This window comes from Meriones unguiculatus, chromosome 20 (genome assembly GCF_030254825.1).
Source record: "Meriones unguiculatus strain TT.TT164.6M chromosome 20, Bangor_MerUng_6.1, whole genome shotgun sequence".
In the NCBI taxonomy this organism is placed as follows: domain Eukaryota; kingdom Metazoa; phylum Chordata; class Mammalia; order Rodentia; family Muridae; genus Meriones; species Meriones unguiculatus.
This window is the reverse complement of record NC_083367.1, coordinates 57,180,693-57,208,238: the sequence shown is the minus strand read 5'-3', so window position 1 is coordinate 57,208,238 and position 27,546 is coordinate 57,180,693. Positions and strand designations below refer to the sequence as shown.

Here is a 27,546-nt window from a genome sequence, read left to right as displayed (position 1 = left end):
TCTTCAAGTTAAGAAAGTGTCACTTTCTTGAACAGCCCAATCCAAGGGCCCTATATTTCGTGTACATTTTTAATCTAATTAAATATAATTATGTCACTCCCTGGCTTTCTTTTCTCTTTCCTACCCTTTCCATATACCTCCAAACTCTCTCTGAAATGTATGGTCTCTTCTTCAATCATTGTTGTTACATATACATATAGAGGAACAAATTAGTAAATGCAACCTGCTGAGAAAATCAGTGTTACCTGTGTGAGGCCTGAATGCTCGGCATTGGGTAACCAATGGGGGCTCATCCCTGGGGAAGGCTCAGTTCCCTCCTTTCAGTGGTTGTTAACTGACCACATCTAGAGCTGAGAGGCCCCTCCCTCCTTCCACCCCCATCTAGGTTCAAATGTCAACTGTTGTTGGATGGGGTTTAAACAGTCTTGTTATTAAGATTTCATGGCCGTATCTTCCCAGTCTGTGGTGATTTGAATGAGGATGGTCCCCATAGGCTTATTTGTTTGAAGACTTGGTCCCCAGTTGGTGGAACATTTTGGCAAGGATTAGGAGGTGTGTCTTTGTTGCAGGAAGTGTGTCACTGGGAGTGGGCTCTGAGGTTCCAAAAGCCCACACCATTCCAGCTGTCTTTCTCTGCCTCACAGTTGTTATTTCAACGTGTAAGTGCTGAGCTACTGCTCCAGGGCCATCCATGTCTGCTTCCATGTTCCCTGGTATGATGGTCATGGACTCACCCTCTGAAACTTTAAGCCCCAAATATACCTTTCCTTCTCTAAGTTGACTTGGTTGTGGTGCTTTTGTCGTAGCAATAGAAAGCAACTAATACACTATCATAACTAGAAAGCACAACCTCACAGCAGATGTCTTGGGCCTCTGGTTCTTACAGCCTTTCTGCCCCCCTCTTGTGTGATATTTTCTAAGCCTTAGGTCCAGGAGTTGTGGTGTAGATGTATCAACTGAGACTGGGCACTCCAGTCAGGTGTTCTCTGCATCTTGGCCAGTTGTGGCTCTCTCTAACTGTCTCCTACAGAAAACAAACAAACAAGCAAACAAACAAAAGAAACACATTCATTGATGAGGAATGAGAGCAACATTATCTGCCAGTTTAAGGATGAGTATTTAAAGTGTAGCAAAATTATGCAGGTTTATGAAAATGGTCGTAGAGTTCTGTATTTTGAGAAAGTCCTCAGTCTGTTTCTCTCTCCTCCCTGCTTCCCTGACTTGTCCATTCTTTCTCTGATGCTTTATTTTGGTGCTGGTTAGGCCCCTCCTCTCCCTGACTCTGCGATCTGCGTTTACTGGGTCTAGAGATCCTGCTACCTCTTCATTTTTGAGAAAGAGGCATGCAGGTGGTTGGATCCCTTTGTCTCTCTGTCTCTCAGTCTCTCAGTCTCTCTCTCTCTCTCTCTCTCTCTCTGTGTGTGTGTAGGTGTGTGAGACCATCTTTGTGTCCATCTGTCCAAAGGTCCTTACAACAGAGGATTCTACACTTTTCTAGTGGGAATCCCACTATCTGGGTCCTTGGGGCTTCTGTCCTACAGGCTGTCATTCCTGGAGAATATGGACAGCTCCTTTCTGCAGCTCACTGCCCCTCACCCCAAATGTTTTAACATCCACAAGGTAGGAATAACTTTAAAAGATATTTATTTGTAAGAGAGTACTGTGTCATCAGTTAACTAGAAATAATTTTTCTTTTCATAGTGGCAGATTAAATAACATTATATTTCTTCTTAATAGTATTATGTAAATTCCAATAGTATCTCGATAGAAAGTAAATCTGAAATGTTTTTTTAAAAACTTGAAAACTCTTAAAGTTTACAAAATCTTAAAAATAAGTATGTTGGACTCAAATTACTTTTTGGTAAGTCTTTTTTTTTCTTTTTTTTTTCCAGAGTTTTTCTGTGTAACAGCTCTGGCTATCCTTTGTAGATAAGGTTGGTATCAGACTCACAGAGATGTGCTTGCCTTAGCTTCCCAAGTATTGGAATTAAAAGTGCATACTACCACACCTGGCTACTTCCGATAATTCTAACTACTTCAAGACTTCAAGACTTTCTTTTTTGGCTAAATGATCCCAACTGTACTTTCATACTGAACATTTTTCCAAGTCATGTCCACATAGAGGCTCAGGGCCCTGGGAAGCACCGAGCAAAGCCCAGCTGCTCATTAGACACTGAGCAGATCAAGCATATTGCAGAGCTCACCACGTTGCCCCATCATTGTGGGTGTGCCCTTGGCATCTTGAACTGTGCACAATTGCTCAAAGGATAAATGTAAGCCCAAAGTCACAACTCCATCTATTCCCAGATGTGTCTCCATGGAGATCCTTCAGAAAGTTTCAGAATAGGAGTGGGATGTTCCGAACACCCGAAGCACGTGACTTGCTCTGCCAAAGATGTTGCAGCGATGAGGGTCGGAATTGGTGTCAGTGTTCAGAAAACACTGAAGTGTTGGCACATGTGAAAGAGTGAGTGATTCAGGAGGAGGCAGGTGCCAAGTGCTTGAACAAACAAGGAACTTTACTGAGGAGGGTGGAGTGAAAGGTAGCAGACCCGTGCTGTGACACTCTTCGTGGGCACTTCCCCTCCCCACATGTTGAGTGAGCCTGGGGCACTGAGCAGCCATTGGAGGCATAGCAGGAGCCAGCTGCGCAAGATGTAGGAGGCTCACTTTCTGCCCTCCTTTCTTGAACCCTAAGCTTTCCTAGTCTGAGTGCTCTCCAGGCTAAACTGCCTTACGGGAATGTGGCTTACTTTGGGAATGCAGGAACTGAATCTCTCTAGCTGTGATTTTTCTAGGGACAAAAAGGTACCGTAGAGGTTGGAGACAAAGGTAGCCAGGACTAAACAGGTTTCGGTTTCCTGGGCTGGAGATGCGCTAGGCTCTGGAGACAAATCAGAGCCAGCTGATGAAGTAGGGGCTGTAGGAGGGATATGTTGTGGGGGGAGGGACACAGCAGTGCACGTGCAAGGTGGGGGCGGGGACACTTCTCACCTTCTGGGCTTCTCCTGCCAGGCAGCTTAGGAATGAGGATGTTTGTCTGAAATACGTAGAGAGAGTGCTTTCTCTGTGTGCGATACATCTCAATGTTCAGAGGAGGGTCGGTGGGGTGGGGGGGAGTGGTATTAAGGCCTGGAGGGTGTATGGAATTCTGTCCTGCTGCAGCTGGGTCAGAGAGAGCTGGGAGGAGGAGAGAATCACCGGAGGTTAATGGAGAGCTATTTTTAATAGAGTATCTTCTTACACTGCTTTCTGTCCATATAAACTCTGTCTGTGTGGTCCACACTGCCCCAGAGGACTCCTGGCAAGCTGTATTTCTCTCACTGTTTTAAAACTTTTTTTTTTCTTTTCTTCTGAAGGTATGTCTCCCATGAAGACAGGAAGAAGGGACTCCCTAGGCTGGGTTGGCAAGGAGGGCCCATCCTGAGATTGGCTAGGCCAGTTCACAGGGAAGGGTGATTCTCCTCTGCGGAGGTGGCTTAGGTTTGACAAGGAAGACTGATCCTGAGGTTGACTGAGCAAGCATGGAAGCTAATCCTGAGGCAGTGGAGGCTAGGTGGACAAGGAGGACCGATGCTAAGGTTGTCTGGGGCAGTCCACAGGGAGATAAGCTCTCCAGGCTAGGTAGCAAGAAGAGCCAGTTCTGAAGAGGTCTGGCCATGCGAGTTTGAAGAAGGCTGACTTCACTCAGCTCTGACTCAGTTTCTGTGAGGAGACCTGCACATGGTTGGATCTGAGGTCTTGGTGGATTTGACTAACTCTGAAGCTGATAGAGTCTGCACGCATCACACCTTGACAAAGGCTGTTCTGGGAGTGGGAAGGCAGATCTTTCATGGAGCCTGAGTATCGACGGAAGCCCTCATGGGGTGTTTTGCACTTTCAGTAAGATCCACTATGGTCGAATGAATCACCTATGCGCTTTCCCAGGACTGTGCCCTTTCTGCAGGCCTTGGCATCTTGTCATCAGTGCTACAGGGATGGATCTCTCCAGGAAGGTGACGATTCGGCGTGTGGCTTTGTGAGACAGAGCTTTCTTTGGAAACATTAAGTTTTCAACACTGTGCTGGGGTTGAAGAACCGTCAATAACTCAGAAACAACCACAAAGTGCTTTTGTTTGTTCTGAGGTAGACCGCAAACAATACGCAGAAGAACGAGTCAGTGAGTGTGTGTCCATGTGCGTATGCCCACACGTTCTCCTGCATGAAATGCTTATAGTTTCCAGCCCCACAAAGGACTTTATGCTTTCAACTCTTAAGAACTAAGCGTCTCAGGCTGGGCTGGGCTGTGGCATGAGCCCTACCTAGTCTCTCCAAAAAGCCAGAGATTCTGAGTAGGGGAAAAACCCTATTGAGGTGAATCCAAGTTAGACTCTGCCACTATGTTGCCGGCCTTGTGGCTCTGGGCATATCCTGTGACCTCCTGGGGTTGTTATCATTGCCAATAGAAGACTACTTTCAGGGTTCTTGTGGGAATAACTTAGCTTATGTGCATGTGATGGCCAACACATTCTACCTGATCATGAACTATTTTCATAAAAGTAATGAAGTATGTCATGTGAAGAGTAAGAAGGCTCGTTTAGGGAGCCTACCATACATGTCCTCTGAAACACCTAGCAGGAGATCAAAGCAGATGCTGAGACTCACAGCCAACTTTGGGCAGAGCCCAGGGAGTCTTAAGGAAGAGTGGGAAAGCAGAGGGACCTGGAGGGGAGAGAAGCTCCACAAGAAGACCAACAAATCTGGGCCCAGGGAGGGCCTGCACAAACTGATGCACCAACTAAGGACCATTAATGGAGAAGACCTAGGCCCCCCTGCTCAGATGTAGCCAATAGGCTGCTTAGTCTCCATGTGGTTCCTAGTAAGGGGAGCAGGGGCTGCCTCTGACATGGACTCTGGCACATGCTCCTCAATCACTTCTACAGGTGGGGTGGTCTTTCCAGGCCACAGAGGAAGAGGATGTAGGCTGTCCTGAAGAGACTTGATAGTCTGTGGCCAGTTGGTAAGGGAAGAGGGCTCCCCTTTTCTGAGAACTAGGTAAGGTGGATAGGGGGGAAGAGGGAAGGAAGTGGGGCTGAAAGTGAGACAAGGAAGGAGGCTACAGTCAGGATGTAAAGTGAATAAATTTAAAAAAATAATAAAGAAGGCTTATTTACACGATTGAACACTGGGACAAATCCAAACTCTGGCACATACACAAAACTGAAGCAGCAACCCTAACTCCAGCTCCTCTCTATGAAGGTCTACTCACATACCTAACAAGCAGGATCTGGACTTGAAGAACCGGAGGCAAAGGCTAGGCATGGATGGATGTGGGATCTCAGGCTACCCATTTGTTAGAGCAGCAATGAAGGCCTCTCAAGGGACAACTCCTGGCCAAGAGAATAGATGCTCTGTCCTGGACTGGGCTAATCACCTGGCCAGGGTATCACCTTTAGGAAGGCAGACTCACCTTAAGCCTGCTAAAGAGATAGGTGAAATGATTTTTCCATCGAGAAGACACTTTACATATTCTCCACGGAACCACTGCTCCTACTGCAGTAGCTTACAGAGTGGTAGGCAGGCGGCTTTGTAAATCTGCCCTCCTTGCTGAATTATTCAGAAAAGCATATGTTCTCATTTTCATATTTTCTATGTTCTAAGCACACTTTCCCAATACTTTGGGCTTCCTCATCTTTCTTTCGAGTCCCTTTCCCTGCCATGTAACTGCTTGTTGTGTATGTGTCTGACCTTTGTGCTGGCTCAAATAGAGCGACTTTTCCTTGTCTCTCTTTCACTCTTATTATTCTGGGCAGCTGCTTAGATTTACAGCTTGCCTGCCCTGGGGTGCTTTCTTCTTTTAAACTCTAATAAAATTGTCTTCAAACTTTTGTTTGAGCCATTCTTAAATTCTTCTGTTAATGAGTCTAAGAGCCCCGAGAGGAGACCCCAATCTCCTCAATATCCCAGGGACTGAGGGGACCACATTACAGGAAGAGGTAGGTACAGAGTCCAAGAAGAGGACGAGGGCTTCAAAAATCCCGAGTATTTACACAGAATGTAAGTGAGGGAACCAGGGAATATGTGAAGATCACTCCTGGGAGGATTAAGTAGAAATCTGGAGAAAATGTTATGGAAAGAAGCAGCCGGTGATGTCTGTGACACAGGCAGTGTGGTCAGCTGCGCGCTCCACCTCAGCCTCAGAAGGACAGCTGAGGTGAACCTTGGAAGTCAGCAAACAAGAAAATAACATTCGACGCTCCTTGTGTTTCGTATACTGGGAGGTGGGAAAATGTCTGACACCTCTTTCTTTTTTACTGGCTAAACACAAGTAAGCCATAAATGATGATTATGGTGAATGCTTTCTTTATCATGCGCAAAAAGACTTTTCAGCTTAACATAGTAAAATAAGAAAAGAAAGGTAGTGCTAAGGGGCCAACAAGAGTTTGTGGCGAGAGATGCAGGTATACATGATCCTAGGGATTTACTTGATCATCTTCACTGTACCTTTCACTACTCACTACTCACAGAAATGTAAATTTGGGTCCAAGGTCACACCCAAAAGTTGGCCTGCCACACTTAGAAGGAGATACGTTTTTTCATTCCTGTAAAGATGTCTCAGATGTGTGAGCTGGCTACTTCCTGCCTTAACTCCGAAGAAAGTGGCTGACACACAAAAACCATTCTTTCTCCCCTCCCCCCCCCCAATGAGAACTGGTTACCTCTCCAAATTCCACTTTAAGCATCTTTGAGGAAACAGAACTTGGCCTTCCGTCCCTGTGAATGCCTCCACATGTTAGAGGGTCTCTGAAGGCTCCAGCCCACATCATCTGTCAGTGTCTTGGAAAAGCACATTGTTACATTGATCTTTCCGGAATCCCAGAGGACACAGGAAAGACGTGTTGAGATTCGAGGATTGAAGGCAGCCAGCGCCAGGAGTTTTCTTTTGCCATCTGCACCTCCGTGGGGATGTGAGTAGACTTTCCAGAGTTCCAAGTTAGGACATCTGGACCCGGCTACACTGATTCTGTAGCTGGCTAGGATATGTGGCTATTTTTTTTTGTTTGTTTGTTTGCTTGTTTCTTATCTGTAAAATGGGAACAAATGAAGCCTGTTGCTTGCTGGACACTCCCAGTGGACGAGGGTGAACTAAAAGCTATTTTCAGACCCTGAGTCATAAAAGGAGGTCAGACATTTCAACTAATAATGTGCGCCCTTGAAATAAAAAGGGCAAAATCTTCTGAACTGAATACCTTTTGAATGTGCAGTTTCTTTGGGTTGCTGTGGGGGTTAAAAGTATGCAACACTTGTTTCATTTTTACTTTGATGTCTGCGTTATTTGCTTACTCATGCCTGTCCCCTGACCCAGTCTGACCTTGAAGAGTTTTGGTACAATGTTCCCCAAAAATGTCCTCAAGGTAGGAAGAGTGTTGAATGATTGACAGGAGTTTTGAAGGCTTCTTTTAGCAGCTGTCTCTAGAAGATTCTCTTTTCCCATGAGTTGGGAGAATTCCTTTCCTGGGGACACATGAGCAAGGCCTACCTCTCATCATAAGGCCTCAAGGGCAAAACAAGCTAGATTTCACCCCCAGAGTTCAGCTTGGGGAGATAAGGCGTTTATTGGGCTTATTTACATGGTGTAGGTGAGGGGGTTACTGACAGGAATGCGACTGACCTCAAAGCAGCCATTTTAGAAAGTCTTCACACCACTTGGATGATGGAGCCCCTCTCAATTTCCCCCAGCCCACAGACTCTAGCATTTCCCATGGCCAAGCGCCGGTAGGTAGAATTGGGTAAAACGACTTGGGATGAGCAACTGGCCTATTCTCTCTTCCGTCGAGGGAATACCAGCAGCCCACAGGCCCATTCCCGATGGCCTCTTGAAAGCAGACACAGCCGCTCTGCTCACCTTGGGACTGTTTTCCTGGAGGACCTCATTCTATAATGCCACCCCTCCAAAGCCCCAGCGCTATCTATTTCTCTCCCTCTCCGGAGGACCCCCGCGCACAGGCTAGGGCAGGGTAGCTGCTTTCAGACTGGCCTCAGAGCTCACGCGGACCTCGAGAACAGCAGAGGGGAGAGAAGTTAGAGGTGAACTTGCTGTTTTCTGCTCCCCACAGACAGCCCCTGACAAGTCAATTGATTCTTTGTTCTTCCCTGTTGGCTTTCTGTGTGAGGTAGAATTAGGGCCTTTTCCTGTGAAGCAACCGGCCAAGGTTAAACTATTTCAGCAATGCTGTCCTTTTTGCAGAACCTGGTGTGCACAATACCCCCCCCCCCCCCCGGGTTTCCATCCCAGTCAACAGCCTGCTCCAACCATACTTGTTGCGGAATACCTGAACCGCTCACCCAAGCTGTCTGAAGCGGCCAAACCAATGTGCGCGCTCACCTTCTTCCAAGTTTGCCCGGCTGCGCAAGGAAGCCATCTGCCTCACAGATCTGTGTCCAAATCCCTCCCGCCCTCATGGTGAACCTGCTCAAAGATGCAGGACTTCGCGGTGCCCTCGGAGGCCCTAAGTGGAGGCACTCACCGGCCAGTCAGTGTCTCAGAGGGCTGCTTTCCGGTGAATGCAAAGCCCCGGGAGACCGGCTGCGGGGACCAGGCAAGGCAAGGACAGCAGGAGCCCCAGGGTACGAGGGCGGGAAACAGTACGCTTTCGGGAGCCTGGGCTCGCGTGCACACCTGTGAGGCGTGCCCTCGCTTTCACTGTGCAGGAGGGGTGCACAAACAGCACTGCCACGCGCTTGCCCGTCCCGGTAGCCCTGGCCGTCTACTTCGCAACCTTGCGCGCCGGGCGGCCCCTGCGCGGGCGCGGTGGCCGAGGGAGGTGGGGCCGGGGGAGGAGATCTGCGGGCGGGAGGGCGGAGAGGGCGGGAGGGGAGGATCCCGGGCAGCCGGGGCTATTTGACAGCAGCCGGGGTAACGGCAGAGCTCGGGGAGCGCCGGCCGGAGCGCAGCTGGAGCGGCCGTGCGGTGTCCAGGCAGCGGCCGCAGGACGGCGGAGCAGCCCCAGCCAGCCGGCCCCCCCGCGCGCGCCCTCGCTCCCTCGCTCGCTCGCTCGCACCCCGGGTCCCCGCCGCGCGCCAGGGCGCAGCAGCGCTCGGAGCGCCTGCCTCCCCCGGTCCCCTGCACCGTCACCATGCTGCCGCCACGGCTGTGCTGGCTGCCGCTGCTCGCCGCGCTGCTGCCGCCGGCGCCCGCGCAGAAGTTCTCGGCGCTCACGGTGAGTACCCCCGGCGCGTCCCCGGCTTTCCTCCGGCGTCCCTCGCTCGGAACCCACGCACCCCTCCCTCCCCGGAACAAGGTTCCAGGCGCAGGTGGCCCGGCGAGCTCCGACAGGTGGGTCGGGGACAGTACAGAGGTGTGGTCTGAGGGTCCAGGGTCGGTAGATGCTCGGATGTGAAGGGCTCTGCGGTTCCTACCAGCCTAGGATGGAAGGGAGTTAGCACCCGGGCATGCCCGGAGTCCTCCACTGGGGATGGGAAGGGGCGACACCGGAACAAGGATCTGGGCTACCGATGCCCCTCAGCTGTCTCAGGGCGAACTCGCCGGACTGCGCGCCCACCGTGCCAACGCTGACCCAGCCTAGCGTTAGGGAGTGGGCAGTCTTCAGCTCGGGTGCCAAGAAGACCCAATGTTCTCCCTTTTTTGGGGGAAATGGGCGGCAGCCCATGGCTCCATTTGTGGCGGAGCGAAGCAGAGAGTCTTAATGGAGCCCAAGAAGCAGCAGCAGCAGCAGCAGCAGCGGCGGCGGCAGATATGATATTGAGCACTTTTTGTTATTGTTGTTGAAGAACTCACAGAGCAGGAACAATCTGAGGCACAGGAGGCACAGAGGAGCGTCCCTGGTCTCCTGGGTCCTCTCCTCAGGGACAGGATGCTGTGTGCGCCAGGGCGCGCTCCCGAGCGCCTGTGGCACTGCAGTTGACCGCTCAAAGTTTGTCTCTTAGTTGCCGTACTGGCTATGCCAAGGCGAGGTGAGGTGCCAGAAGCCGCGCGGTCAATGGGGGCTGAGTGTGTACACCTCAGGCCAGCACAACCGCGGCCACTGCGCCAGGCCCGCGTCTGCAGAGCCCAGCGGGCAGCCCTTATGCGGACGGTGCGTTAGGGAGCCCATAATTAATGCAGAAATGAAAGCATTCACTTAAATATGTTTTTGAACAAGTGCTCGAGGAAACAGTAAGGTGGTGAGCAAGCCCCGGTGGAGAGAGGAGGGTTGCAGGTCAGCGTCCTGGGGAGGGGGCTCATCCTACGAAAAAACAAAACAAAACAAAACAAAACAAAACAAAACAGGGCTGCAAAACTGAGGCAAGCTGGCCAGCCTGCTGCCTTTTCTTTCCCTTTCTTTCTCTGTTTTTTTCAGCAGCTTGAAGGGGGAAGATTGAGTGAGTTCATTGTTCATACCTAAAATTCTTCTGGGGCAGTCCTAGGGCCCTGCCTTGTGTCTCATGAGTGACTGATAGATTAGAACCATAGCTGGAAGCCGGAGGGAGTTTTCACTCACTCAATCTTGCCTTACCCAAAGGAGCCTGAAGGACTACATGTATGCATTCATATATGGATGTGTGCATGTGTGGACAGATGTGCACGTATGTACAGAGTTCACCCACATACTTCTAGTATATTAAAGTCCGAAGGAAAACAGGCCAGTTCTCAAAAGGAGATCTTAGCACCATCTATCTAAGCTCTAAGCTGCAGCCTACTGCAGTCACCATGCATTTTCTAAAAGTACCAGAATAGACTTGTCTTCCCCCCCCATGCTGAGTTGTGCTGTCTCTCTGTCTTTCTGTCTGTCTGTCTCTGTCTTTGTCTCTCTCTCTGCATAGGATGTGTGTGTGTGTGTGTGTGTGTGTGTGTGTATGTGTGAAGATACATTGGTAATCAGGATAGTTTAAAACTCTTAAGATTTTCTTCTCTTGTCCCACCCCTTCTGGAAGCATCTTGCTTTCAAGCTCTCACTCTTTGTCTCCTGTTGCAAGGTTTTCGTGGGCTCCATGGTTGCCAGATGCTTGTGGGGTCCCTTAGATGAAGCTGGGAGTTGGTCTTACACCATACAGGAAGTGCCCCATTTACCACACTCCCCAAGAACACTTTGTCTTAAAATCACATAAAATGCTGTTTCTTTTGCATCCAGGAGAAATATTTAAAGCTATTAACTATTTGTCATGACTCTTCTCCCCTCACTCCCAATCTAGAAAATTATGACTGTGGTTGCAATAGAAAGTACTTAAGATGTAATTGAAGTTTGTGCTGTTAATCTCTGGGAAATGCTAAATGTTCTGGATTTTTCTGTGGTGCTAATCTCTTTTCAAGTTAACTTCTGTTAGTTGAAGACTGTTGGGTTCCTGAAGACTAACCTAAAGAATGGCCTCCTCTGTGCAAAGTTTACATTCTGCCTTTAGTAAACAACAGATGTGTTAGTCTGTAGGGGTGTGTGAGACTCAGTTCTTCTTTTTTTTAACTTTTAACTTTATTTATCTAGTCGTTCACTTTACACCCCACTCACAATCCCCCCTTCCCCCCCTCCTCCCTCTTCACCCCTCTCCATTCCTTTAGCCCTCAGGAAAGACTCCCCACCAACCCACCCCAGCACTGCAAGTCGCATCAGGACTGAGCTCATCCTCTTCCACAGTGGCCGGGGGAGGCATCCCTACCAGGGAGAAGTAATTGAAAAGCATGCAACAGAGTCCATGTCAGTAACAGCCCTCACTCCCCTTGCTAAGGAACCTACAAGTAGACCAAATTGCCCATCATTTGGGACTCAGTTCTTAAGGGTGTATGGTACTCAATTAATCAAAGTACATAGGACTCTCTGTCCATGACAGTGTGTAGAATTCATAGTCATTCATGGTGCTGTGTGGGGGACGGGTCCTTTCTTGATGGGTGTATGATCTTATGGTCTTACCTATAGAATGGGGGTGAAGACTACCTAGTATGACCTGAGGGTTAAAGCTAACATTGATGCACCCATGCCATGCTCATCCCCCAATCCAGATTATGCTGTTGGCCCGTGGAAAAGAGTTTTAGAAACTATAGCCACCAGCTTACACCCTGTAACGTCTTTAAGGGGTGTTTGGATATTAGGACTGTTGGCGCAGATTTCTTGCTTGGCTTAGTTGAGACAAATCATGTGGGCTGTCCAAGCAGATGGGAAGACCATGTTCTCTGCCTCCTTTTGTCGTGTCCATTTCTTCTAGAAAGGGGTAAACTGATTCACCTCATGGGGAGGAGGTGTGCACGTACAGAGCCAGCCTCTGGATTTTGCTGCCCTTTGCATGGCCTGGTTGTGCACGGATGTTGGCAGTCTTTCCAGTAAGCAGGGGGCATTTTGCTATGTGCTTCGTGTTCTTCAACTTGGGTCTTTGAAGGGAAGCAGAGTGATGGGAAGATAACATTTTGCACATGTGGATTCAGAAGAGCATCACTGATGATTAGTCCATGATACAATCTACTGTTGATCGTCCTGTTCCCTCCTGCACTTGAATGATGGTGGAGTAGAGTGTATGGGCCATGCTGCTGTGACACTGTGTCCCTCAGTCTGGATAGTCAATAAAGTGATCACATTTCTTCTGGCCACACATTTTGACTATCTCTGACACTCTGGCGCTCTGAGAAGGCGTCTGTTCCCCAGAGAAGATAGATGACAGAATCCGAAGGTGATGAAGGATGAGAGGATTAAAGACAATTTTTCCTACTAAAAACTCATCTATATGATGTCTAAACCCAAATATTTAGCTCTGATTTGAAATGAAGATCTTGAATAAATTCAAGCTTGATTAAGCCTGGTTACCAAGGCTCAGAGGTTTAAGGGATCTTACATTCCATGTACCCTTGTGACCAGCCAGAACTACAGAATGGTGAGGCCATAAAGACTGGCTGTGGCTTGTGGGGTTGGAAGTGAAATGGAATGTTTACTGGTTGGGTTAAAAAATATACGAAAAGACATATGATTCTATATATACAAGCACAAACTTACAACGAGGAAATTCCATTAGTACTTTAAAGTTAGAGAAGAAAATTGAAGAGATATTTTCTCTTTGTGGATGAGTTCATTTACAGAAGATGAAATGGCCACCTCTGTGTGGGGTCAGGTAGGGAGACGCGATCTGTCAGTAATTGTGTGTCTTCAGACTTTGGATGTCCACGCACATATAAAATATTAGGCCATATCCCACGTGAAGAAACGTTTCAGAACACGAGTCAATGTTTCATTGAATTCTAATTTCACATGGACAAAAATCAAATTACTCCAAGTGAGAATCATGGGTACATTCTTCTGTGGTTTTATAGTCCCAGGCTGAAAATCAAAAAGCAAAGATTGTAATTCAACACAAATAAATAGCATGGAGTAAAATGTCAACTCACATTTATATTTTAGATTTAAGAAGGAATTGTAAATGGGAATTTTATACTATAGTATCTGTCCAAATAAACTAGATTTTCAACACTCAGACCGTCACAGGATGACCTCACTGTGATGAAACACGAATATATTCATATTTTTATTGTGTTGAACACAGGGTGGCTTACAGTAATACTGCATAGGGTACATGCAGATGCAAGCTCTCTCTCTCTCTCTCTCTCCCTGATCAATGCATCTCTTTCTTTTTGCTCTTGGCTTCATGTTCTCCCTCCATTCTCCTCTTGCCACAGTTACATTTGAGGTCTTTTGATTCTCCTTCACCAACCCGTAGTCATTCTGTTACTTTTTCCTCCTGCCCCTCACTGAAGGGAGTTCTCAGTTCATTTCTGTACTTCACAGCCACAGTCCTATGTTCCTGAGCTGGTGTCGGTGGACTGGGAGCCTCTCAGCAGGGAGGGATACCAAGCTCCTCTCATCCCCAGGACCTGACACTGACAGGGAAGATTCTTGTCATTGTTAGGAACGATCTCTATAAACATGGAGGATTCTGGAGGGCTGGTGGAGGCAGAGGTCACTCAGAAGTCCAAACATGCTAGTGAGTGCCTCTCCACTAGGGCAATTTTGTGCCTGTTCTGGAGTTATGATTATAGTCACTGCTTAGGACACAAGTCTGTAAGTTTGTTGGCAACAACCAAGAATGCAATTGGCACATGAAAGATTCCCCTGCAGATTTGGGGGTTTTATCTTTAAGACCCAGTATTCAAGGCAATAGCAACAAGGAATCCACTTGGAGCTCCAGATGGATTCTTGAGTGTAAGACAATTGTCAGATGTTTCAGGACATTGCTTATTCTGGTCAGATCATATGCTGTCACAAAGGACCAGAAAAAAAAAAGTTTTCTCTAGGCTGAGACCCTCATGCATCTGTGCAAAAGAACCGGTGATCAGTTGATGATAGTGAGGGCCGGGTCCTGAAAGCCTACAGCATGACTTTCAGGACAGCCAGAGCTATACAGAGAAACCCTGCCATTAAGAGCAAACAAACTTGTTCACACGGCACAGTAGCTCTCTCTGAGCTGGATTCAGAAGCCCTCCTTTTGGCCCCAGGAGGACGATGCTGACCACGGATCTCTGGCCACATAGGTGTGTGCACTCCTGCCAGCTTCTATGCTTTCAGGAGAAACTCAAAAAACTAGCAGATGTGTTGGCAGCGCTCTGAGCAACAGCGGGAGTGTGTGCTGTTGGGTTAGTGGGCAGGTGACTCTCGTTCCCAGAATACCTTTTAGCTTGAGGGCAGCAAGGCTGTGAATGCCTGAGGTAAGGAGCATCTCTGTGTTTGGTAGACAGATCTTTCTGAGTCGTTTCCAACCTCGTCACTTTATTTATGCGCTGTTATAGATACACTACACAGCTAAAACCCCATCCCCGGTGTTCAAGATTTCATACCCAATCCTTTTCCCATTCTCTGGGCTTGTCTTTGCCTCATGAGATCCTGCTTCTGTCTTGGTCTCTGAGGGTTTCCTACACACACACACCCTTTGCTTTCTGCACCAGATGGTTCTCAGATCAAGAGCAACATATTAAAGTATGGAGAGCCCTTGGCACAGACATGTCTCACTTTTATGCACCCATTATGTATCTTTCTTTACATCAGAGATCAAGTAAAAGAATATAGTCATCTCTACTGATGACCATTTTGATATGAAATTGAGATTTCACAGCATCGGGTGTGGCACATGCCTTTCATTCCAGAACTTGGGAGGCAGAGGCAGGCATACCTCTGAGTTCAAGGCCAGCCTGGTCTACAGATCAAGTTCCAGGACAGCCAGGGCTACCTACACAGAGAAACTCTGTGTCTAAAACAACCCAATAAATAAATAAATAAATAAATAAATAGAGATTTTACAGTAATGAAGAAAATTCCATCTATGCTCATAACCTAGAAAATAACTTCAGATTTAATTAACTGAAAACGATTTAAATATCTTAAAATTTGGCTTTTGAGGTCTGGGGAGGTTGCTCATTTGGTAAAGTGTTTGCCTTGCAAGTGTGAAAACTTTGCAAGTGTGATTCTAAGAACTCATGTTTTTAAATGCAGCCGCATGCACTTAGAGGCTCAAGGCGCAGGAGAGACAGAGGCAGTCCGATCTCCGGGACTTGCTAACCTGTCAGCCTCGCCTAGGTGGTGACCTCCAGGCCAGTATGAAACCAGTTTCAAATGTACAAAGACAAATGGCACCTGATGAGTGACATCCAAAGTTGTCCTTTGACCCCTATCTCTACACAGACACGTGTATACTCACCCACCCACCCACCCACCCACGATCGTCTGCACACACAAACATGCACACAGACTCGACTATCTGTTTGTGAGCATGCACACACACAGAGGTGTTAGCTTCTGGGAAGTGACTTTCTTCTACCTTCTGGTGGTGCCATGAAGGAGGAGGGGGAAGAGTTTATCATGTGTTTATGGTTTGGGGTTCTAGGCAATGGCGCTTCCTGTGTGTGGAAGCTGCTCCCTGAAGCTGTGTGTGTGTGTGTGTGTGTGTTTTCCCGAGATTGACAGGAGTGTGAGATGAATGTTGTACCATTCCATCATACCTCTGTGTCAAAGAGTCCAACCAAGCATGGTAATAAGTCTGCTTTCGGGTGGCTGTTACAGTACAGACTTTCGGGTGGCTGTACAGTACAGTACAGTACAGACTTATTACATGGTAATAAGTCTGCTTTCGGGTGGCTGTTTCATACACAGGAAAATGAATTGACAGGGAGTATTCCTGTCGTTCTGGCTGGAACAGTGCCCTGTTCATCCTGCTTCTGAAGGGACAAGGCATTACAGGGTACACACTATCACTTCACCTTCTTTTAGAGGAATTCAGCTCTTAAAACGGGTGAGAGAGAGAGAGAGAGAGAGAGAGAGGAAGGAAGGAATGAGGGGATCCTACTATAGAAGAAACCAGATCTGTGGATCACAGGCCTTTTGTTTTTTTAGGACAGTCGTAGCCAGGCCTGTTTCCTCTTTCAGTGAGTGAGCGCACAGGACATTTTACAGGGGGTGAGACACTGAACCCTTTCTCCTTCTCGAATCGTGGGGCTAAATGCATGGCAGGGTGCCTTCCCTTGACACCCCATCTGGAGTTGCCTGCAGGGGTGTTACAGAGACTTTGATTCCAGTGCAGGGCCAGAATCTGTAACCTCAGAACTTTGCCTGCTCGTCCGTCACCAAGAACTGACACCATTTCTTTTTCTTCGAGAACTGTTTGCTCCTTCCAGTGTTGAAAGGAGATGGGCTGTACAGGGCCACAGTATTGCTAACCCTGTCTCCTCAGACCCAGTGTCTGTTGTCAGGGGTAGACGGATTTGTGTTGGCTCTACGAGGAGCCGACACTGTGGTTCTCAGTGCTCAGTGTGGGACAGTGACCTTTACTGGTTTTCCCTACCCCCCACCCCCACCCCACAGAGGGGTTACTAGCCATCTAAAACACGTGACCACCCATCAGACAAGTGTGTCACAATTCGTTGTCATAAACACAGTCTTGAACTATGGCAGATGCTGGCGGCTGGCTAATATTCCTAATGATTTGAGATTCTAACCAGTCTACCCTCAGCTGTTTCTGTTTGCAGACCTTCGCTGTCCCAGGGAGCTTTATCATTGCTGTTTGCCGGCATTTGTACTTGGATGCCTTATTTCGGGCTGGAAATAACCTTCTGATGAGACACATGTGGTGTGCTCTTGTGTCCTCATGTAGAGGGAGCTTCCTTAGCCCCTGGGCTGTGTTTGTTCAGACTCATGCCACCAGGTGAGGCTCAGACAGTTTCCATTTGCTGCTTAGTCATTGTCCCTGGAAAAAGCCTCAGGAGACCCGGAGAACCGTAGCCTCCAGCCTTCCCCATGATTCAGCTATGGTCACTGACAGAATGCTAAGCTGGATCCCCAAGTTGCACTAGGCTACTAGGTAGGGGACTCACACCATGGTTGAGGCTGTGCGATCAGCTGGAGGCTTGTGATTTCAGCCCTCCTCACGTGGGCAGTTTCCTTCCCGGACACCATATCTCATACCCCTTCCCCCTTCTGAGTAAAAGCACGTAGCCTTTCACGCATGGGATTAAGATGCCCTCACTCATAACTTTTTGCACCCTGTACTGTTCTCTCAGCTTTCTGAGCACTTCCAGGTAGTGTCTCCCTTGCCCTCATCATCTCACCAGATGACTATCAATGTATGTCCCAGCTGTGTGGAGCTTGGAGGTTTGAAAGCCCCTGAGGGTAAGGAAAGTGAGCATAGCTATGATCTGAACATACATGCTCATGTTCTTTCTTGAGCGGATACACCGATAGGTGTTGTGCCAATCATCGCTTCACTCTTAAAAGGTTTATCTTTTGGGTAGAGTTGCCAAAGACAGATCTTTCTATTCATAGACACAATCCGGGTGGAGCTGTGCATTCCCTTTCTGTACTCTTGGCTTCTCTCCCACCCTTTCACCCTCCCGGAGACATCCAGGTGCAATCACTGGGCAGCACCAGCCTACCCCTCCACCCTTTGGAAGATGCTTCGAATGTTTCCCGAATCTGCCACAGGAGGGAGCCCAAGGGTGCGAGCTCTGTCTTTCAGAGGGGCTGAAGGTGAGGCTGGGGTCCCCACCACAGTCTGGTCCCACACCTAGCCCAAGCTCCACCTTTCCAGTCTTAGACATTTAACTCATGGTACAAAATCCCAAGGGAGGGAGTTAAAGAGCATGTTTCTAAAAGCTTTATTTAGAAATCTGGGGCATTCATGTTAAACTCAATGTCATTACCCAAATATCATCTAGGGGTAGAAGTTCGGCTTTAAAACAAACTTGGGGGTTGGAGGAAGGAACAGGAGGCTGGGCACATCCTGAGTTTACTGTTTTGTTTCTGTTGACGACTTAATTACCCCATTAATTTGAAAGCAAGACCAGAGTTCTTTCATTTGCTAAATTAATTTATATCTGTGCTCTTCACGATAAAGCTCTAAAATGTAACATTTTTTATGATTTTAACCTGGAACAGAAGAACAATAACTACTGCAAAGCACCGCTCTGTGCCTAGCCTTGCAAATGTTTGTTTCCTTTCAGCTGAGCAAGTGTTCACCTGTGCTTGGTGAAAATCCTTTGGGAAAGTGAGCTACCAGCTTTACTTCCTTTGAGTCACACCCTTATTAGACAGATACTTGAGACCGAGAGGGAGAGAGAGAGAGAGAGAGAGAGAGAGAGAGAGAGAGCCGGCAGTGGCCAGGGACATCCCTTTGGGTTGGAGTTACAGACAGTTGTGAGCTGGCTGATGGGGTGCAGGAACTTGAGTCCTCTGGAACAGCAGTACTCTCCCTTAGCCTGAGCCATTTCTTCATTCTCTTGAATGTATTCTTGTATCTTTTAGTCGAATATATCCTTACAGATATTCTTGCTGGATACACTCTTCCTTTTGCCTTGAACTCGGGGCCACTGAGGCACACACTCAGTGTCAGGGTGTGATTCCTCCCCTGTGTGCTTATTGGGAGGGTCCTCTGGTTACATACACTCTGAGCAGGTGCTCTGATGAAATGTGCTCTTAGGCATATTCCTACTGACCACTCATTGGCATCTGATCTCAAAATCCGTTTATGTTTCAGTTTTTTCCAAAAACGATAAGGATATTAAAAAACACTAATGCCCCCACCCAAAGCTATGTCACTGTTCTGGCATTTCTATTGATTTTCACCCTTTTTTCCTTCCTTTTTTTTTTTTTTTCAAATGTGCCAGGCATACCTTCATGGTGTCTAGCTGCGTTGATTCTAGAAGCCACCTTAGGAGAAGGGATTCTTTCTCTCCCTCCTTTATTTCCTCCTTTCCCCTTCCTTCCATTCCACCATGTTTCCCCTCTGTCCCAGTCCATCATTTTATCTCCCAGGCTTTTCTCAGTGTGCAAACTCTTAGTCCCTTTCTGCCCTGCCTCTACCCTTACGGCCGGATCCCTTGTTGTCCTATAGCTGTGCTCTGCTAGGCTTCAGTTGCTGTTGAGTCTTGTAAGTACCAGTGAGGTTATCATAACCTCCCAGGACAGGATGGCGAGGCAGAGGCTGAGAGCTGTCTGATGCAGAGAATATGAGAAAGGTAAGTGAACTAGCCTAGAGCCAGGCTGTTTGTTCTGCTTTGGATCTGAAGATGCCCTGAAGGCTCAAGGTTAGGGGTAGAGCTGAGGGACTTTGGAGTGTGTCTGAACCCTGAAGACCCTAGCCTGGTGATTGGGTTTGCTCCCCTGAAGGGGCTGTTAGAAGATGATGAGGGCTGGCTGGAGGAACGAGGCTATTTTGCACATGTCTTTCAAGGGTATACCATGTTCCTCGACACTTCTTACCTCTTTTTCTGCTTCTTGGCTGCTATGTTCTGCCTCAACACCACCCGAGGAACCAGGGAGTGACACCTCTGAAGCTATAAGCCAAAACAAACCTTTCCTTTGAAAAGTTATTTTCTCAGGTATTTGTCATAGAAACAAAACATCTGACTAACACATGGATTCAGAGCCAAGACATAACTGTTCCTCTATTTTTATTTGTACGTTTTAATCACTTAAACAAACAACCGTTCCCTCCATAAATGCTTTCTGACTTTCTATTTAATGCAGAGCCCAAAATAGTAACTTTTAAACTTAAAACAAAAACAAGAATCCTCTCACAATTTCCTAATTTTTCAGCAGACGGCTCTAGAGCTCTTAGGATGTGCAGCAGCTTGACCTGAACCGCGAGAGTGGTGGAGCTCAGCTCTGGGTCAAAAGCAGGTTGTCCCCTGTGAGGAATGACAGACAGTGAGGTGGAGCTGACAGAAACTGTCTTGGATGCTCGCTGCTTCCACAGGCTCTTCGTGGGCTGCCCCCGCAGGTCTGCCTGTGGCTATGACAGAAGGAGGCCGGTCAGCATCCTGCAGGATGTCGGGAACAGAACGGTTCTGATGCTCCACCCTGTGCCCATCCAAGCTGATGCTGGTTTCCCCTCTGTGGTGTGCACACTCAGGGCTAGCTCACCCCCCCCAGCCCACAGCGAGCACTTCCGGGTGGCTTACTCGAGCCAGCTCATTTTCTGTGGTCCCTACAGGGCAGTGCCGTGATTAGAAAATGACGTGCAGCTGTCTTTTGTGACTATGCAGAGTAGCGTGTCCTAATCCTACGTGTGAGACAGAACCAGTGGCGTGAGATCTGCAAGAGAGCTGGTGACAGACACTAGGGTCTCCCACATAGCTTCACACCCACAACACCAGGCCTTGCTCTCCTTCACTCTGGGGACAATGTGGCTTCTGGATAGAAGCTCAGCAGGTGTTGCTCAGGGGAAGCCGGGACAGGACACCTAATGGTTATGTCTCTTTTTCCTCGTCTTCTTAGCAGATAGCGGCGGGCAAGCTTTATTCCCTCCCTCCCTCACTCCTCCTCCTGCCCTTCTTTCCCTGGTGAGGGTCCAATTTCAATGCAGTCTGCTCTACTTACAATAAAATGGGCACTGTGGGTCCCTTGTATGCTATGTTCCCATGCATAGTCTAGTAAGGGCTTTTTGGACATTTTCCAAAATCTCTAACTCTTGGGAAGGTTGGCAAGACCTCACATTGACAAGACAGGTGTGTTACAGGCCCTGTTTAAAATGATTGATTCATATATACACATATATGTATATCTATATATTCTAATTTTCACTGTTTTCCCTCGCCGTGAGTACCTTTAACTGGGCCCCTAGCAGCAGCTGCAGCTAACTCCACCTGTATTAGTTGCAGTTTTGTTGGTATGATGGAACACCATGACCAAGGCTACATACAAAGGAAGGGTTTATTTGTATTTACAGGCGTAACGTGATAAGAATTAAATACCCCCCTGGCGGGCAAGTGTGGTGGCAGGCAGCCATGGTGGTTGGAGCAGCAAACTAAGAAATCCCATCTTAAGCCACAGTCAGGAAGCAGAGAGAGTGAACCGGGAATGGCGCACGGCTGTTAAAACCTCAAACCTCACCCCCACTGATAAACTTCCCCCAACAAGGCCGCACCTCCTCAGCCTTCCAAAATAGCACCCAAACTGGGGACTAATTATTCAAATGCCTGAGATTATGAGTGACATCTCATTCAAAACACCACACCTTAGCCGTGAGTGCTATAAATGTCATCCTTAATAGCATACAAAACTAACTGTACCCCAAGGCAGTGGGGTCTCTTAACTGCGCCCCCAGCGGCAGGTGCTTCTTACTGCACCCCTAGGAGTGGATAATTCTACCTACACACCTACACATCAGTGGGTGCATCTAACTGTATCCCAAACAATGGGCACTCTCATTACACCCACCTTACAGACAAGAACATCGAGACACAGCTGGATTAAATGACACACCAGGGTCATGGGATGAGTGAGTGCCTAGCCCTGATGAATGAGGTGGGAAAATTACAGCCAGTACAAGCTGTGAGTCAGGAGCTTGGGCCAGGGCCTAAACCTCACTCTAGTACTCTATAGACATGTTCCTGTCAGGGTCACGGGCTTGCTGGACTGGTGTGGAGGAATCTGGGTCATAGGCAGGAAGTACTGGGTCCCAGAACAACCTGGAAAGGATCCGCCTGCAACATCTGTAGGGGATTCTCAGGACATGAGAGCGGTTTAGATTGGTCATGCCTGTGTAGGATGGGGGAGCTAGTGAGAGACAATGCTGGAGTCTGCCTGGGAGACACAGTCAGGCCTCACTGAGAGCTAGGACAGAGGCTGAGCTGGGCTAGGCCCAGGCCATGGTGGTCAGCACAGCCTCTTCTGGCTCCCCTGTCTCTGAATCGTTGGTATTTCTTTCCAATAGTAGGCATCTGGCTTCAACAATCTAGACTGAACAGTGTCTATCACTGAAATCTCAATCTTTGAGCCCCCAAAGACCTTCTGATTAAAACATAGAATGTGCTTTGGCTGACACATGGAAGCAGTTAATTTTGTTTGTGCAAACTTACAGACAGGACTCTGGAGACCCACGCATTTAATTGACTACTGGACCCCTGACTTGAGGTACACCCCTGAACTCTAACCTCCAGGTACTTGTTTAGAATTACGAGGTATCCAAAGATGTCTTAGAAGTAATACAATAATGTAACAGACATTTTGCAAAATCATAGTCTGTCCTGTCACAGCCTTCCCAACACTAGCAATTTTGGAGTGTCTCTGCAAGGCTTTTCTCTGTGGTTTTAGAAGCATTGTTACAGTCAGAGTATGTCACACTAACTACTTATACCTGAGGATACCTGTGGGGCGGGAGACATGAAAGGAGAGAATGAATCTCCGTCTTGTTGGCCTCGTTCACTCTGGCTCTAGAAGGTTTAGCAACTTGTCTGCTCAGTGCCTTTGTTTGATAAGGGAACATTTGGGAGCACTCAGTGATGGGGAGGCAGGTACTGGACACACATTTGGCCTAGTCTACCATCTGCTGCACCCGTTTGCTGGCTATACAGTTCCGCCGTCTTTAACACGGGCCTTAACCAGGGGCAGCCTCAGACACTCAAGGTATCTATGTGCCTAGGCAGGATTATTTTGGGAGGAAATATGTTAAAAGGCAGGAACTTTACTCATCAGAACTGAAAATGTTTAAAAAAAAATCATCAGCCTCACTGTGTATTGGCTTTGATTTAGATGCTTATTATCAGGAGTGGGAAGGCTTCAGATACCCCGGGGCCATGATTTTCTACAGAGATAAGCAGGCCCAGGGTAGCACCTCTTTCTTGCATACTGGATATGCCAGGAAGCCACTTGGAAGCAAACAATGTACCTTTATAAATAGCTTGTAGGACAACTTAGAAATTTGTACTTGCCTTTGAAGCAAACATACTGAGGTAGAATCTCTGAGTGTCTTTTTATTGCTCTGTGTCAACTTCCCAGCACGTTCCTTACCGTCAATCTGATAACAGATGTCTTAGTCACTGTTCTATTGCTGTGAAGAGACATTATCGCCATCCCATGACCACAGCAATTCTTAAAAATAAAAAATAAAATTAACTGAGGCTTGCTTAAGGTTTCAGAGGTTTACTCCATTATTGTCATGGTAGGGAGCATGGCAGCCTGCACACAGACATGGTGCTGGAAAAGTAGCTCAGTGTTCTATGTCCTGATTGGCAGGCAGAAGGAAGAGAGATAGACCAGACCTGGCATGTGTTTTTGAAACCTTGAAGCCCATCCCCAACAATACACTTCCTCCAACAAGGCTACACCTACTCCAACAAAGCTACACCTATATGAGCCTATGGGGGTCATTCTTATTCAAACCACTATATCCCATTCCCTGGCTGCCACAGTCAGGTAGCCATATCATAATGCCAAAAAAAATGCATTAAGTTCAACTTCATTAATGCATTAACACAACTTCAAAAATGTATTAAGCCCCAGGGTCTATCACAGTCTCAATACTGTTTAAAAAGACAAAATTCAAAGTCTCTTCTGGGACTCAAGACAATTTCTTACTGCAAACCCCTGTAAAATCAAAATATAAAAGCAAACCACATACTTCCAACATACAATGGCACAGAATACACATAACCATCCCAAAAGTGAGGAAATGGAGCATACTGAGGAAAGACTAGACAAAAGCAAAAGCAAGAACCAGCAGGGAAAGCTCCAAATTCTGCATCTCCATGTCCAATGTCAAAGTGCTCGTCACATCTCCAACGGCTTCCAGCCTTGTTGCCTGTGACACACTTCTCTCTCCCATGCTGTTTCCACATCCTGTTGGCAGCTCTCCTAGACAGTCACCCATGGCCCTGTCATCTCCAACATCTTGGGATCTCCAGCAAAATCCAGGCTTCACCCTCAAATCTTTCTGCAATGGCCTCTGAGCTTCCATGTCAGGAAACCCCCGGAAACATGCTTGTCCTCAGTAGCCTTCCTTAGCACAGGAAAGGGAGATTCGATACCTCTTTTCTTGTAGTCTTGGTTCTAAAGCCAGAGCCATGGGGCTGAAACTGCCAAGTTCTGCTGCTTGTTGGGACTGGAGGTTGGTCCTCCCATTCACTTCTGTTTGCACCAGCTTTCTGTTGTTGATAGCTTCCTCCACTGTTCAAGCTTTCCTTCAATTCCTTTTCAAAAATGGGCAGGGTATATTACTCACACCACTCCCTTTATTCCATTAGGATTGGACTTTTTTTTTAAACTTTTTATCTCTTTGAGCACTGAACTTATGTCCATTTCACTTCCTGGTGCTCCTTTTCTCCTCAAACTGTACATTTTGTATTTCTCTTTGTCCAGCTTTTTTTCCCCCATTATAGATCTGCTTAAAAATGATTACTAATAACCACTCAGCACAGTTGATACTAGGCCGTCTTGAAATCTCCTCTGCCAGTGTCATTAATCCAAAACCCTTCAGTTTAGCCTCAGGCAGATTTTTAGGATAAGGGCAAAAAGCAGTCACATTCTTTACCAAAATATCATAAGAGTCTCTAGGCCACTTGGAGATGGCTGAGTGTGCTGTAGTGCCCATTTTTCTGTCCCTGAAATGTGTTAAAAACAGAAAATCCTTTACTCTTTCTTCTGGGATGCTTCCAGAGGACCACGAGTGAGTCCTGGCATGACACTTGGGACACAGGAGGTAGCTTCCAGTTGGGGAAACCATTGATGGAGATCTAGTTTGGGTTCTGAAGTGTGTCTCCTGCTCTTCGAGGCTTCTAGAAGCGTTAACTGAGAACAATGCCATACTCCTGGAATCTGCCAGAGATCAGTTTGCCTATGGCTCTTGTTTATCCTATGCAGAAGGGATGGACTTCTGTAGGAAGGAGGGAGTACTTTTGGATCAGGAGGGCAATTGGCTTGATGTTATCAGTTTTGTGGTTTCTGTTAGCATGTACTCCATGCCCAAGACCCCAAAATCCAAGTGCTGTAGTGTTTCCTTTATGCCAAAGCTATCCAGACCTGATGATGTTGTAGTCCTTAAAAATAGCTCCTTAATTTTTTTTCCCCCTGGGTCTGGGTATGGTACATGCCTTTAATCCTGAGAGTTAGGAGGCAGAGGCAGGTGGACCTCCATGAGCTCAAGGACAGCTTGGCCTATGTAATGAGTTTCAGGCCGGTGCTACCGGTTCAGACCCTCTTTTAAAATTGTCTTTGCATGTGCCATAGTCATGCTTTGACAGCTTCTAGATTTCTCTCAGTATTGAGACTTCATCCTCTCACCATGGAAACACACTCAGAACAGCCAGTCTTGGGTACTTTTTTGTTGTGATGACAAAAATATCCTGACAAAAGCAACTTAAAGGAGAAAGCACTGTTGTGGCACACAGGTCCAGAGGGACATCGCGATGGGGAAGACATGGCATCAGGTAGGAAGGCGAGGTGACAGGAGCTGCAGGCTGGCCGGCCATAAGGCAGCTCCACTCAGGAAGCATGAACAGGAAGTGGGGCCTGGCTATGCCCCTGTGATCCACTTCCTCCAACCAGGCTCCACCTCCTAAAGATCTCACAACCTTCCTCAACACTGTTTAAATACATGAATTCATGGGGGACATTTCTCATTCAAATCACAACCACTTCATATTGAGGAAAACCATTTGGGTGAGTAATAGTGGCCGTATGATGAGCCAGGAGGGGGACTCCAAGACTGTGTGTGGACTTACTTGGCGCATTGGGCACACAACACTATCCATCCACTGATTCTACAACATGAAGCCTACAGATATGGACCCAGGTGGACCAAGGTTCGGAGAGGGCTCAGAGGCTTGGGGGACCACAGGACAGCCCTGCTCCAAAATCAGACAGCTCACATTCCACATGCGCCCTCACTCCTCCAGCAGATCTCACCTACCAGGGTTTTCCCCTCCATCAAAGGTGGGGACCTGCTAAGTTCCTGTGTCTCTTTTCTTTTTCTGAACTGTCACTTTTGCCAAAGATTTGACATATTCTTTTTTTTTTTTTTTCAAACCCCAAAGCGAATTGTCCCCTTGGTTTATATATTCTCTTCTACTCAACAATAAATAGGATCGTGGAGCCATTTTGTGGAGTCCCTTTTCCCCTAAAACTTTTTAGGCTGGTTCTATTCTCAAGTTCTTGACCATAGTAGAAAAAAAAAATTCAGAGATAATTTTGCACAATCCACAAAGTTACTAGGCTGTATAAAATGGCCCAGACAAGATATACCTTACAGACCCAAAGATTTGTACTAACGTGCTATTAGCTGGAAGAGGAAAGGTTTGTAGAAATTGTCTGCAGAATGGAGGAAACAATCTGCTCTACTGCTATGGGCAAATTGCCTTATTGCTTAGTAGTTTAAAAAAAAAAGCTCATTTTTTTTTTCTTCTGCCGGCTTCACAGTGTTTTGTGGGTTGCATCCAGGTGAAGTCTTGGTTAGGTGGGAGGATGCCCCCAAAACTGGATCCTTCCCTTGTTCCTAGTTCTTGGGCACCCAGAGACTGTATGAGGCTGTCAATGGCTGTGAAGGGTTGAAGAAGTTGAAGAAGGGTTCAGAGAAGTCTGGGCAGCATTTGGTAGGGGGACGGTGGGCGGCCAGATGACTGTGGACTGGCTTGATGCAGGAGACATGAGGGAGTGTCCCCACCCTCTCCCCCTGCTCGGCTTTATGAGAGTCTATTACCCCGAGTCTCAAGAACAAAGCATATTTGTCATAGTATACGTACAACGCTCAGTCTGGCCTCTCTGCATTTGTCCCAGAGGACAGATTTTTTCCAACTCCAGCCCAATGAAGGGTGCACCTGCAATGTGTTTGTTTCCATGTTAGCCAATGTCTTGTGTGGGAAGGAAGAGGGTGGGGAGAGAGGCCAAGAAAACTCATCCTGAATGCTTGGCTTTCCGGATGCATCCGTTGGCCAAGGAATGGTGACTGGCGCAGAGGGACAGTAAATCCTTGTCCATCTCCAGCATTCCTTTCAGAACTGCGGCTCCATCTCAGTGAGGCTCATTTGCTCTGACCATCGCAGTGCTGGAAGGACTGAGTGAGGGGGGCTATCTCAAGGTTCCTGCAGCTCCCGGATGAACAGTGAGCCTCTCCTTCAGCAACCTCCTGGTTACCATGATGGAGGTTGCTTACTGGTGTCTCTGGAATCCCAGTGGCAGAATGACTATGTCCAACCAGGAAAGTGACATGATTAAACTAAATAAAAAACATACTTTCCCATTTTGAATGTAGAGTGTGTAAAATGAATGTCAATATGGCCATTTAAATGTTTATATACATGTGTATCTTAATATCTGTATATTTATATCTATCCATCCA

At 47.4% G+C, this 27,546-nt stretch overlaps 1 protein-coding gene across 2 annotated transcripts in view; it reads left to right on the top strand.

Annotated features, from left to right (window-relative positions):
• The first annotated feature begins 8,889 nt into the window (after positions 1–8,889).
• Smoc2 (SPARC related modular calcium binding 2) overlaps positions 8,890–27,546 on the top strand; it is a 126,700-nt gene continuing 108,043 nt past the window's right edge. For both annotated transcript variants that reach the window (XM_021644017.2, XM_060373706.1), the window contains exon 1: positions 8,890–9,200. In XM_021644017.2, the coding sequence (XP_021499692.1) occupies positions 9,117–9,200 (84 nt within the window). In that variant the 5' untranslated portion in view covers positions 8,890–9,116. The remainder of the gene's footprint in view (positions 9,201–27,546) is intronic.